The sequence below is a fragment of the Hyla sarda genome, chromosome 7 (assembly GCF_029499605.1).
Source record: "Hyla sarda isolate aHylSar1 chromosome 7, aHylSar1.hap1, whole genome shotgun sequence".
In the NCBI taxonomy this organism is placed as follows: domain Eukaryota; kingdom Metazoa; phylum Chordata; class Amphibia; order Anura; family Hylidae; genus Hyla; species Hyla sarda.
In genome coordinates this window covers 218181281-218195951 of record NC_079195.1, presented here as the reverse complement: position 1 = coordinate 218195951, position 14671 = coordinate 218181281, and the positions used below count along the sequence as shown (strand labels likewise).

The 14671-nt window shown below is 44.7% G+C and overlaps 1 protein-coding gene across 10 annotated transcripts in view; it reads left to right on the top strand.

Moving 5' to 3' along the window:
• The window catches only part of TNNI3K (TNNI3 interacting kinase), a 245454-nt gene that overhangs the window by 52817 nt on the left and 177966 nt on the right, over positions 1–14671 (top strand). For all 10 annotated transcript variants that reach the window (XR_008846664.1, XR_008846665.1, XM_056532720.1 and 7 more), the window contains 6 exons: positions 713–857; positions 2822–2926; positions 5442–5536; positions 8959–9108; positions 10821–10907; positions 14341–14397. Coding sequence is in view for 8 of the 10 variants with exons in the window: in XM_056532720.1 (XP_056388695.1) it covers positions 713–857; positions 2822–2926; positions 5442–5536; positions 8959–9108; positions 10821–10907; positions 14341–14397 (639 nt within the window). In the remaining 2 variants the exon portion in view is untranslated. The remainder of the gene's footprint in view (positions 1–712; positions 858–2821; positions 2927–5441; positions 5537–8958; positions 9109–10820; positions 10908–14340; positions 14398–14671) is intronic.

The following is a 14671-nucleotide window of genomic DNA, read 5'->3' as shown; positions in this document are numbered from 1 at the left end:
CTGTGTGTCATTCATTTCAATGAGCCGGCCGGAGTGAAACGTTCGGTCCGGTCGGCTCATTTTTGCGCCGTATGCGCTTTTCCCCCGGACCTAAAACTGTGGTCAAACACGGTTTGAGGTCCGGTCGTAAAAGCGCATATGGCGCAAAAATGAGCCGACCGAACGTTTCACTCTGGCCGGCTCATTGAAATGAATGACACACAGGAGCGCATACGAAGGCATACGGGAGCGCGAGGTTTTAGCTCCCCCCTGCCGTATGTGCTCCCGTATGGGAGAAAACATAGTGTGAACCCACCCTAATACAACGGGTATCTCCAGAACTGGACCACAGATCCATGTAAGTGATATCTCATTGTAATCCTGTTCACCTTCTGTGTTTATTTTTTTAATTTTATTTCATTTTTTGGTACATTATGGGGCTGTCCATCTTGTCTGAGCTGTTATGTCCCCAATGGACATAGGTAACAACAGACTGAAGCTGTTCCATTGATATGAGTGGGAAAGCTGTCTGGGCAAGCTTTGTGACCTTGGTAGAGGTTATTCCACAGGGAGGAGGAGGTTGATTTGTGAGCAACAGCTATTGTATGTACCAATGTTATCTATATACTGGTGTCACCAATAAGAGAAATTTTCAACTACCCCTGGTATAGAGGAAAATGTTGATGATGAATGCCTATTACTATACATTGCTCACAATCTATTATTTCCTCAGTCAATGCCCAAGATAATGAAGATCACGTTCCACTGCACTTCTGCTCACGGTTCGGGCATCATGAAATAGTCAGATATCTACTGCAGAATAACTCAGATGTGCAGCCTCATGTGGTGAATATCTATGGAGACACAGCCTTACACCTGTGAGTACACTGTGTATAGGAGAGTGTTTTCCAAACAGTGTGTCTCCAGCTGTCGCAAAACTACAACTCCCAGCATGCACTTCCATATAGTCCCCAAACAAACCCCTTAAAGGGGTGCTCTGGAGGAAAAAAGAAATGTTTCAAATCAACTAGTGGCAGGAAGTTAGACAGATTTGTAAATTACTTCTATATAAAAATCCTTAAAGGAGTAGTCCAGTGGTGATTCAGTGGTGAGCAACTTATCCCCTATCCTAAGGATAGGGGATAAGTTGCAGATCGCGGGGGGTCCGACCCCTGGGGCCCCCCGCGATCTCCTGTACGGAGCCCCGACAGCCCGCTGGAAGGGGGCGTGTCGACCTCCGCACGAGGCGGCGGCCGACACGCCCCCTCAATACAACTCTATGGCAGAGCCGAAGCGCTGCCTTCGGCAATCTCCGGCTCTGCCATAGAGATGTATTGAGGGGGCGTGTCGGCCGCCGCCTCGTGCGGGGGTCGACACCCGCTATCTCGGCGGAGAGCCGGGGCCCCGTACAGAGAGATCGCAGGGGGCCCCAGCGGTCGGACCCCCCGCGATCTCAAACTTATCCCCTATCCTTAGGATAGGGCATAAGTTTTTCACCACTGGACTACCCCTTTAATCCTTCCAGTAGTTATCAGCTGCTGTATGCTCCAGAGGAAGTTGTGTAGTTCTTTCCAGTCTGACCACAGTGATCTCTGCTGCCACCTCTGTCCGCATCAGGAACTATCTAGAGCAGGATAGGTTTGCTATGGGGATTTTCTCCTGCTCTGGACAGTTCCTGACACGGACAGAGGTGTCAGCAGAGAGCACTGTGGTCAGACTGGAAAGAACTACACAACTTCCTCTGGAGCATACAGCAGCTGATAAGTCTTGAAAGGATTAAGATTTTTAAATAGAAGTCATATACAAATCTGTATAACTTTCTGGCACCAGTTGATTTGAAAACATATATTTTTTTGCCTCCAGAGTTCCCTTTTAACTAAATGTAGACCCCAGGCCAGAATCCTCAAAATAATAGACTCAAGACACCTTGCCATTAATCAATACAGACCCGAGACCCCAGGCTGCCTAAATGAATTTGAACCCCAGACAAAACCCCTAATCTAATAGAAACCCCTTACCAGACCCTCTATATAAATACAGACCCCCGAACTCCTAAATAAATTCCAGAAAGATAAAGAAATATCCAGCTCACCACCACAATCCAAGTGCACAGATCCGTATCGGGCCAGGTGCACACAACTTGTTTTGTAAGGAACAGCTTACAGTTAGAATCCATTAAAACATGGGACAACACACCAAGTGCTATAACATTGACCAGACGTGTTTTGAATGCATATGCTCTTAATCATGGGCTTTACTTCCTTCCAAAACAACTGCTGAGTAAATACAGACCCCATACCAGACTATGCACTCACCATTCCTCAGTCCTGCAGATTGCAGTCCTATTCACTCGTGGAGGTCACCACAGTATATATCCATATTCAGACCTTGGTGATAGCGTTGTCGGTGGCACAGCTGGTAGGGGAAAGAAAAGTGCCAAAACGGGAAGGTGTTTAGTTAGGAAGCCATATACAGGAGATTTGTATGTTCTTCTTTGAAGCCTCAACTTTTTTGTGAAGTCTTACAGAATGAAACAGCCAAGTATGGCATCAACCATAGTAGTAAGTAACTGACTCCAAATTCACCCACCAATGGGGTTGTCTCCTGCTGGACCCTTGAGAACCTTATATCAGATCCTGGGCTATCCAGATCTTAGGGTGAACCAATCCAACCCAACTTCAATGCAAAACATATCCTCCCCCCCCCCCCCCCCACTGTTGGATGATGCCACCACTCCATGGGCGACAGAAGAGTGTAGGAACCTTTGGATGGACTCCACCTTCCACGGGCCCCATATCTCTGGTATCCTACCCTCGCTGATGTCTCTCCATCTTTGCCGCAGCGCCTGTTACAATGGAAAGTTCGAAGTAGTGAAGGAATTAATTCAGCTGTCAGGAGCCGAGAGTCTGACGAAGGAAAATATTTTCAGCGAAACAGCTTTCCATAGGTAAATATTTGCACATTTTGTCTCGCGTTGAAAGTGATACATGACTGATTTTAGTGTATAATAATGGTATGTAGAGATGCCTGCGGATGATACTTCGGCTCTGAGTCATAACTTTGATGTTCATCTGGTACATTGATAAGTCAAAAAGATTAAAAACACTAAAGAAGTTGCCTAATGGAGACCACATCTGTCTATACATGCTAGTGGGGCATATGGGCATCATACAGGGTGCTCTCCTGCTTAGGACTTTCGGAGCCAGAACAGATGGAGTGGCTTTCATCCTGGAGGACATTAAAGGAGAACTCCAACCTAAGTTAAAGGGGTACTCAGCCCCTAGACATCTTATACCCTATCCAAAGATGTCTGATTGCGAGGGTCCCACCTCTGGGGACCCCCGCCATCTCCCTACTGCACCCGGCATTCGTTTAGAGCGTCGGGTGCAGCGCCGGAGGCTCGTGACTTCATGGCCACTCCCTGCCCATGATGTCATGGCCACACACCCTCAATGCAAGTCTATGGGAGGGGTCGTTACGGCCGTCACGCCCCCTCCCATAGACTTTCATTGAGGGGGCGTGGCTGTGACGATACCAGCCTCTGCCCCGCATCGCCAGTCATCCGGCACGGAGCGAAGTTTTCTCCATGCACCGGATGTCTGGGGAACCCCCAAGATCGAAATACCCCTTTAACTCTCCCAAATCCACAGGATAGGAAATAAGTAGCTGATCAAGGGGGGTTTGACCTCTGGAACCCCCTGCAATTTCCGGAACGGGAACCAGGCTCTCTCAGTAGACGGCACACCCTTCGCTCTACCGGTAGACGGCACACCCTTCATTCATTTCTATGGGAGCGCCGATGATTCCAGAGAGCTGTACTCGGGTCTCGTCGGTGCTCCCATCGAAATGAATGGAGCATGTGCTGTCTACCACACGCACTCCTCACTGAGAGCCAGGTACCATTCTGGAGAACACAGGGGGTTCCATCAGTTAGACCCCCCCCCCCACCGATCAGCTACTTATTCTGTGTATAGGGGATGTTACTTTAGACTGGAGTTCTCCTTTAATCATCTGTGTATTACATCTGAATGGCAGCCATGTAGTGCTGCATTACTTTTGCAGGAAATGTCTGACCAGACAAGGCTTCCCCTGACAGATCAGCTGCTTGCTAAGAGTTGAGGGAACCAGAACCTTGGAGAGCAGTCAACGACTACTGCAGCAGCCATAGGAAACAGGCAGTCTCCGATGAAGCCAACTCCAGCAACATCTGAGACTGAGTCAGTTTCAGATATTGCTCAGTCATATTGTTTTTTTTTATTTTTTCCGGAAAGCTGGACAATTATGAAATGGTATGAAAAACATAGATGTATCACTGAATAACGGGGAAGATTTGCCATTCAAATGTATGGGAAACTTGGGTGAGAATCCACAAAAGCTGAATGACTGCCCGTGCTATATTGAGAAACTTATATTGGCCATAGTCCCTTAATAGCTGCCTGCCGAACGTTTATTTGGCAGAACGCTATCTCTCCATGAACATGAATGTTCGGCTTGGTTGAATGTTCATGTGTTCTGAATGGAGAGAGGAGGTAACTGTTGCCAGACTCCTCTGGCAGCAGCTTATATTCCCAAACACAAAAAGGATGGAGAGGTTAAAGGGGTACTCCGGGGAACTAAACCCATAGTCCATCCTTTCCCTCTTACCAACCTATTTAATCATCTAAATATCATTCATTAGCTATCTAGAGCAGTTCCCCTCTTTTAGTTGTCACTTACATGCAGGGAGTGAGGGAAAGACGTCATCCACCCCATCCACTGTGTCTTTAAAGTCCCTCTCTAAAAGCAGCCCCCACCCTCCTGAGAGACACAGATCATGTGGTTTCTGCCCTGCACTGATGAGTCATACTTCCTTTAGTGCTGAGAGCTGGGAGGTGTGTGCAGCCTCAGCCAATCACACACTGAATCTCCCTGCTCACAGAGCAGGAAGGTGGGAGCAGCTCTTAAAGAGGGAGCTGGTCAGCTGTAATGGCTGCTGGGACTAGTGGTATTCATGCTGAAGGGGAGGGACTGGGGATGTGACATCACGCCACGCCCCCTCCATTCATGTCTATGGGAGGGGGCGTGACGCTGTCACGCCCCCTCCCATAGACATGAATGGAGAGGCGTGGCCTCAGCAGCGGGCCTCAGCAGCGGGCCTCCAGCGATCAGACATCTTATCCCCTATCCTTTATATAGGGCATAAAATGTTTTTGTCCGGAATACCCCTTTAACAACTTGTATAGGTTAGGATTGTATAGGGCAAATAATGTAATCAGACCCAAAACCCCACCCGGCATGCCATGGCAAACGGCTGCACAATTTTGCCGGTAATACAACAGCGGCAAAATTGTACATCCATAGCCCACGGCATGGGAGCAGGGTTCTTTTGGCATGTACTATCCACACCATGACACCCTAGCCTTAGTGTGTTATAACATTAATGCATCCTTGTTACAATAATGTTGTTATGGGTTTATCCACAGTGCGTGTACATATGGCAAAAATCTGGAGCTTATTAAATTCCTTCTTGATCAAAATGTCTTGAACATTAATCATCAAGGGAGAGATGGACATACAGGTAAGAAAGATGGCGCTATAGGACATTGGGCTGCACCAGCATTCTCCTTTTTCGACACTGATCATAGAGATGAGCAAGCAAGTGGTGATTTAGATGTGAGCGCCATCTTGTGGTTGAACTGTAAGCTCCCTCTTATGACTGATTGCATGATCCTTTCTGAATTTTAATAACTATACATTGCATTTTTTGCAGATATATTGAGTGGAAAGTCTCTGCTGCATGTGTAAGTGAGTTTACTAATGTAAATGCAGTTGCAGACAGGATACAGGATACAGTCCAGTTAGCTTGAACGTTACACACGGTTTTCTTACTGTGATGCAGATTTTTATACTTTTACTCACAGATTTGCAGAGATAGAACTTGCAACTGTAACAGGACAGTGACTGGCTTGTGGCAGGCTTGAACTTTAGCAGAGGACAGGACTGGTCAAAATTTAAAGCGCAACTGTCATGAAATCTGGGTGGAATAACCTGTACACAGCCTTTGTACTGTGTGCAGGTGGTGGGTATAGCAATGTTTTTACCTAATATATGACCCCCAAAAATGCTTTTGATCAAAGCCACTGACGGTCGGATAGGCGTGGCACGAGTTCTGCAATGTCCCGCCGCCTCCACGCCCACCTCTGTATGTCAGAGCAGGGACCGCTGTGTGATTGACACACAGGTCCCAGCGCATGCGCCCTTCAGCTAATCTAACGTGCGCGCCGTGTGTGCTTGTCATCCAGCTAGCACTGCGCGGGTGCACTGAGGAGAAAGACGGCAGCGGGAGCAAGCGCTCGCTGGGGGAGTGAGCGCTTGCTGGATGACACACACATTAGATCAGCTGAAGGGCGCATGTGCTGGGATCTGTGTGTTAATCACACAGCGGTCCCAATGCTCACATACAGGGGGTGGGCGTGGCGGTGGGGGGGTATCACGTACCTCGCGCCACTCCTATCCGACCGTCAGTGGCTTTGATCAAAAGCATTTCATGGGGTCATGAAAGCCTGCAAATATTAGGCAAAAACATTGCTATACCCACCACCTGCACACAGTACAAATGCTGTGTGCAGGTTAATGCACCCAGATTTCATGACAGTTGCGCTTTAAAGGGGTCATCCCCAATAATGTGACTTTTGTACTTACCTGTCAGACAGTAATGGACATGCTTAGGAAGGATCAGTGCTTATCTTGGGGGTAAAAGGCTGTGTTTTGAGTCCACCATAATGCTGCTGCTATCTTTTTGTGAAATGGCTATTTCCTGTTGGAGTTCCCTCCCTCCAACTACAAGTCCCAGGAGGTCCCTTTTCTCCCTCCCACACATCAGCCACCCCACCTATTAAAGCACACCTTGGAAAAATTCCCTGCAGCCTTGTGGAGAATGATCTCCCTCCCACCCAGCAGTCGCTCCACCCATTGCATTACAGCCAGGCTCCCTTTCATGCGTGCTTTGCTTAAAACTACAATTCCCTGCAGCCCTCTCGAGAATGATCTCCCTCCCACCCAGCGGTTGCTCTACCCATTGAAGCAGACAGGCTTACTTTCAACACCTGACCAGTAATGTAATGTCTCCCGCTACACTGCAAAATGGAAAAGCCTGGGACAACACTCATTTTGTATGCTGCTAAAAATAAACATCAGGGCAAAGATGACATAAGAATTATGAGACCACCATCAAACACAGGTACAGACATTATATTATGAACTACAATAATTTTACAACCCCTATGGCATAGTCGAATATAAAATAATCCCGGAATACCCCTTTAATTAAACATAGAACTTACACTCTAGACTAAGTGTTTTTTGGCCTAGCGGAAACTGAGAGATGTTGCTCTGACAAAGCCAGGCTAGAAGTAACTGGTTTGGGTCCAGCCCTCTGGACTAAGGACTCTTTTCAAAGCCTTTTAGAAGTTTCTGTATAGAAACTAACTGGGAAACATGTCATTTGACCAAGGCATCACTCATCATGCAAATCTTTAACCCTTGCAGTCACATTATTCCTTAGTGTATTATGGCAATGTAATATACAAAAACAGATTTGCAAAATTAACTCACATTACCCCATACACAGATTTATGTAGGTAATAAAGGGTTTCTCTCAGCCACACATCAACTTCGGATAGACTGTAGGTGGCACATGGGTCCCGTTACACCAAATGCACTCTGTGTGAACCCCACAACTTTCCCGACCAGAATCTGGTCAGGACCCCTGGCACCTCCCAATCAAAATGGTCCTGACTATGACTGATAATATTGGACAGGGCACTGAAAATTCTCTTTTCAGCCCATTCTAAAAGGGGTGTGATTATGGAAGAAACATATCCAAAACTGGCAGACGTTGCGAGAGGCAGGAGAGATTGGGAAGTGCCTGTAAACCTGTATGCATACTGGGTGACTGGGTGACCAAACACATAGTTCTCCACGGTTTCCAAAATGGCTGTCATGTTTGCAACTTCCTATCTGCAGTAAGAGTGGGAAGAGCAGCTCTGGTGGACTTGAATAAGTATTCCAGGATTTTATTTCATGTTTATTTGAATGTTCTACAGGGGCTGTAAAGTTATTGCAGTTCATGATGTAGTGTCTGTACCTGTGTTTAAAGGTGGTCTCACAACTCTTATGTGATCTTTGCCCCGGATGTTCATTTTCAGGAGCATAAAAAATGAGTGTTGTCTTGGGCCTTTCTCAGGTTGCAGTGCGGTCCGAGACATTACATTACTAGTCAGGTGTTGAAAGGGAGCGTGTCTGTGCTTCAATGCATGGAGCAACCGATGGATCATTCTCCACAGGGCTACGGGGAATTGTAGTTTCAAGCACAGCACTCATGTAAGGGAGCCTAGCTGTGCTGCAATGGGTGAGGTGATTGATGTGTGGGAGGGAGATAAGTCACCTTCCGCCTAGTTACAAGGGATCCTGGGGATTGTAGTAGAGGAAAGATACAGAAACAGGAAATAGCCAGTTCACACAAACACGCCAGCAGCGTAATGGGGTACACAGGACATGGCCATTTATCACCAACACATGCATGGGTCCTTGGTAAGCATGTCCATAACCAACCCCTTTAATAATGCTTTATCCGGTATGATTTGGGGTTGGAGAGGTACTTTAAGGGTTACAGGGAAGCAATTAATTCAGATTAAGAAACATTAATGTCTAAGAATGATGGATGCCTGTGTCCTTTCCACACTCCCCGCGCTTACGATTGTTCTTTCCTTCTTTCTTATGTATTCATTTTTGTTTGGAGGTTATCATTCTTCTCGCCTGGCAGAATAAGTACCAGCTTGTTGGTTGTAATAAAATAAAATCATCTTGTCCTTTCAACACTCTGTAATTTTCGGCATAACATATTTCCCCAGGAAGGATATCACTCCTGGCTTTATGACTATTGAGTGCGCTTCTATTATGTTCATGTAATGCTGCTAACTCCGTGTCCGCACCCTGCAGGATTGCACTGCGCCTGCTACCACGGCCACATACGACTGGTGCAGTTCTTGCTTGACAATGGAGCCGACATGAATCTCGTCGCCAGTGATCCCAGCAGATCCAGCGGGGAAAAAGATGAGCAGACATGTCTGATGTGGGCGTATGAGAAAGGTATCACAGTTCGGCATTGTTGTGTCCATTGAAATGTTTGTATTTTTACAAATACATGAATAATTTCTGTAAGTATACAAACAAAAATTGATTTGTTACGAAACTAATTGAACATTTCTAATATATATACTTTCTACACATCAGTGCTTCATGTAGAGGAACTGGGACTCCTGTCAAAATGATGGGAGTCCCTGCTCCTCTAAAAGGAGTGTGAGAATACTCACCTGCTTTCTGCTCTTGTCTGTTGCAGGGTCTGGCCCAGCATCTTCCTCTGCAGCCTCTAGTGACCATTTAGTGATCACTAGAGCATTGCAAAGGGAAATGTTTTAATTTTTTGTCTCGGGTGCTAAGAGGCACATCAGCGGGACCTGAAGTGAATCACAAAAAATAAATTTTTTATTTTTTTTATTTTTTTTAATTTTTTTTTGTGCAAGGGACGTTCAAAAGGTTTCCACACATTTTTTATAACTCTATTTATTTCAAAAACATCAAAAACAAATTCAAAACAAAATCACAAGTCACATGACATGCTAAGACACAACCAATTACCTTCACAGTTTCCAATGGAAATATCAAAGTGCTGAAACTTTTTGAATGTCCCGAATCAGTTTGCTTCTTACTAGTTGTGGGTTGCAGCATGACCACATTGACAATTTAATGCAATATTAAAGGGGTACTCCAGTGGCCTTTTTTTTTTTTATTATTTAATGTGTCAGAAAGTTAAACAGATTTGTAAATTACTACTATATAAAAATCTTAATCCTTCCAGTACTTCTCAGCTGCTGAATGCTCCAGAGGAAGTTTTATCGTTCTTTTCTGTCTGACCACAGTGCTCTCTGCTGACACCTCTGTCCATGTCAGGAACTGTCCAAAGTAGGAACAAATCCCCATAGCAAACATATCCTGCTGTGGACGGTTCCGGACATGGACAGAGGTGTCAGCAGAGAGCACTGTGGTCAGACAGAAAATAAAATCAAAAGGAAAAGAACATACAGCAGTTGATAAGTACTGGAAGAATTAAAGGGGTACTCCGGTGAAAACCTTTTTTCTTTTAAATCAACTGGTGTCAGAAAGTTAAACATATTTGTAAATTACTTCTATTAAAAAATCTTAATCCTTCCAGTACTTATTAGCTGCTGAATGCTACAGAGGAAATTACTTTCTTTTTGGAACACTGATGACATCAAGAGCACAGTGCTCTCTGCTGACATCTCTGTCCATTTTAGCAACCATGCATAGCAGATGTATGCTAAGGGCAGCATGGTGGCTCAGTTGTTAGCACTGCTGCCTTGCAGTGCTGGGGACTTGGGTTGAAATCCCACTAAGGACAACAATAAATAAAGCGTTATTATTATTATAATAACGTCTGTAGGGAGAACTGAGCTCGTGATGTCATCAGAGAGCATTCCAAAAAGAAAAGAATTTCCTCTGTAGTATTCAGCAGCTAATAAGTACAGGAAGGATTAAGATTTTTTAATAGAAGTAATTTACAAATATGTTTAACTTTCTGCCACCAGTTGATTTAAAAGAAAAAAGGTTTTCACAGGAGTACCCCTTTAATATTTTTATATAGAAGTAATATACAAATCTGTTTAACTTTCTGGCACCAGTTGATTTAAAAAAATAAATGTTTTCCACCAGAGTACCCCTTTAACCTCTTCATGTCATGTAGCTCTTGCCTTACTCATAGAAACCTTTGTATTCTTCTCCAGGTCATGACGGTATTGTTACCCTACTGAAGCATTACAAGCGACCTCTGGAAGAATCTCCTTGTAATGAATACTCACAGCCCGGCGGAGGTATGTACCATGTAAATATTCTATTAAAGCACTGCACACCCATAGAAAATAGTGTAAGCGCTGAATGTGCAGAAATGGCTGCAGGCTAGTGGGGAAATGGAATGGTAATATAGCTATATCATGACATTATTATTATTATTTCATTTAGGATTATGAAAGATTTGATTTTGAACAAAAGAAATTACATCATTTAAAAAGGTTTTCTGGGTTTGTGTAAATAAGGGGTACTCCGCTTCCAGACATCTTATCCCCTATCAAAAGAATAGGGGATAAAATGTCTGATCGTGGAGGTCTTGCTGCTGTAGCCTCCCTGATCTCCCGCAGTTTATTTAGAACGCGACAGTGGTCGTGATGTCACAGCAACGCCCCATAGACATGAATGGAGGGGTGTGGCATGATGTCACAAGGGGTGTGGCAATGACATCACGATTGGGGCCTCCAGCTCCGAGTGTTCTAAACAAAATGTTCAAAACACTGGAGTACCACTTTAAAGTAAATGTCTAACTCTGGACTGCACTGGTTCTTTGACCTGACGCGTCACACCATATCTTTATAGCATTCAAAATGCCATTTTAATAATACAGAGCCTCTGCATGAACATAGAGTTAGGCTGTGGACTTTGCACAATAATTTTTTTCTTAATCCAAAATGAAGCAACTTTTTTAATAGTCTTCATTAGAGAAGGGGCATTACCCAGCAGGCGTGACATCATCTGAAGCCATACAGGGGAGAACTTCCTCCCTCACTCTGCTACATACAACCCAGAGCAGTGTGAGATAATCTATGATTGGCTAAGGCTGCAAACCTCCCCTCAGCACTCCAGACTGCATCTCCTGATTTTGGAGTCCAAAGTCTGTGCAAGAGATGGGGGGAAATGTGCTCTGGACAAGTAGCGAGACACCTAGTGGAAGCTCTTTTAAAACACAAATTAAACATAGAAAACGTAATTTATTTATTTTTTAAATAAAGTCAAATAGAAATATTTTTTATTTGCCATAAGGAGTACAATAGCAAAAATTACTTTTAATGAGAGTGCCCATTTAAAGACATGTCCTTGTAGTTTTGCAGAATCCGGAATGTGGAATTTCCGCCGCAGAAATTCCGCTGTGTAAATGGGACAGTGGAATTGAAGATAATGTGCCTTTGCAATGTGAACATAGCCTTATAGTGTGGACAGGGGAGAGAAAATCTTTGGGGGACACCTCACACAGACAGGCTGTAGAGAAAGAGGAGAGCAGATACAAGGCAGTCTGCCGAAGGTCACACAGCAAACTGTAGTGGCTGTAGAAGAGAAACTAAGCAATCATTTTGATAAAAACCTATGGAGAAAATGTATGTTTTGTGTACAATAACAAGTACAAAGTAAGAACAAAATATGTCTCAATGGTGTCCAAAGCCAAGATAAAATACTGTCTGTACTGTCTGTCTGCTGTCGTTACTACAGAAAGCTTACTTCATGCTGGTTTAGTATTGACTGTAATTTTAAAGTTGTGTAAAGTAAGCTTCAAATTTTCCCCTACTGGTGTATGCAAGCAACTAGAAGTATATCACTTAAATAGAATCTGTCATCTAGTTTTGGTGTATTTAGGTGCCCAAAGCAATGTCCTAAAAGCAATTTAATCCCAAAAACAACTTTAATCGAACTAGAGCCACATGGAAGATAGAGATATGCAGTTGAGGAGGAGAAGATGCAGCTGCTTGCAGTCATGCTTGTTGCCCCCTCATTCATCCCTTAGAAGGGCAGAGGAAAAGGAGGGGCTCGAGAGAGGCAGGGAAGAGACAGACCTTCAGTGCCGCAGCTTGCAGTAAGTGTTATATCCTACCAGGGCTGGATTCAAAGTTTACACTTCTGAATACTGCTCTATAATGTCCTTCATGTCGTTGATGCTCAGGGTGTGCTGTAGAGATACATGAGAGCAGGATCCTTTCTTCTGTGTATACAATGTATTAGAAACATGATAGCTGCTAGTCTATACCCTCTATCGATGGAGCCTGTAGAGGAGAAGACTAGTGAAAAATGTGAGATGCAAGTTATATACTGGCCACAAATAGTGCTACGCCTCATGAACACTCACCACACAGCTTGTCTTGATAGGTTAGCCGAAAGTGCAGTTACAGTATGTGGTGGACCATCAGTGTATGGCGGGACCACAGGTGTAGCGGTGTAGGTGGTGGGGTCAGATGGTATTAACCCCTGGGGCAAGATGTTGTTGACCCCTAGTGTTTGTGACACCAGATTTTGGGTACCGGAACCACACGAATGGTATCTCCACTATTCCAATGGCTAGTTAAGGAAAGGAGAGTCCACAACCAGTTATGGTTTAAGGAGGCTTTACTGAGTTTAAGACAGATGGAATTATCTTCACAGCTAGGCCAGAATTCCAGACGGGTGGCCAGGAACCCAGAAGGACCTCACAGCTTGCTGAGACCAATTAGACTGGTAATAGACTTGAGACAATTATCTTGAGGCTTGACTATATGCAGGACTTGACTATTTGTAGTAACAGCAGACATAGACTTTTGACTTACTGGAATGACTGTAGCTTTGTGGTCTTCCAGATGCTGGTCACTAGCACTGAGATCTCTGGTGTTTGCTGTGCTCAGAAGCAGGTGGTAAGAGAAGAGAGAGCATTGTAATGGCCGCCCCTTTATATGGTGGGGGGCTGGACTAAGGCCCATTGGTCATAGGTTAATCTGGTGCTCTCTGGGAGAACATGTGACAACAAATCATGTGACTGCATAACATAAAATGTGACAGGCTTACAGGTCCTTCAGACAGGTCCTCTGCTCTATCTATACATTAGGATCCTGTCTATACATTAAAGCAGTATACACAACATTCTGGAAACAGGGGGAGACCCTGAACGGGAGCCCCCAGGTCACTGAGGGTCTCAACCTGACAGGGCTTAGGGTAGTGCAGGACCATGTCCTGTACTGGGACATTACAAGTACACTTTAAAGATGTACTCCACTGCCCCAGCATTCAGAACAGTTAGTTCCGAAAGCTGGGTGCGGGCTGCGGGGTCGTGACATCACGTCCATGCCCCCTTGTGACGTCATGCCACGCCCACTCAATGCAAGTCTATGGGAGGGGGCGTATGCCCCCTCCCATAGACTTGCATTGAGGGGGCGTGGCCGTGACATCACGACCCCTCAACCCACACCCAGCGTTCTGAACTAAATGTTCCGAATGCTGGGGCAGTGGAGTACCCCTTTAAGGATTTTTTATTTTTTTTTGCACTGGTTTTTTCTCATTTTTGGGATAAAACATTACAGTTATGTCTGTGGCCACCTTTTGGTACATGGTCGTTTTATAGAGAAAAAAAATGTAAAATGATGTAATCTTTGAAAATCCATTTCATCTCCAGTTTTGTCATTTCTCTTCTGTATTATTGGTACTCGGTGGTAACATTATTCTTTGTATGTGTCTTAGATGGCTCCTATGTATCTGTCCCATCTCCTCTCGGGAAGATTAAAAGCCTGACGAAAGGTACAGTAACACAATACACGGCCCTGACCTTCCATTGATTGGAGAAAGCTTTCAGGACTCACACTTTTCTCTCTTTTGCCGCTGTATTAGTCAGAGTTATGTCAGATCTGGAGGATTTCCAGCTGTGAAGATCATTTTGTATTTAGGCCCAAAACTCTGCTTCATAATATTACTAGGGTTAGAGCTCCATTATATTGCTGTAGATCTCCAAATCCTTTCCTTCCTCCAGTTCTAATGAGAAATTAGACAAATATAACTGCCTGTGCCACCACTA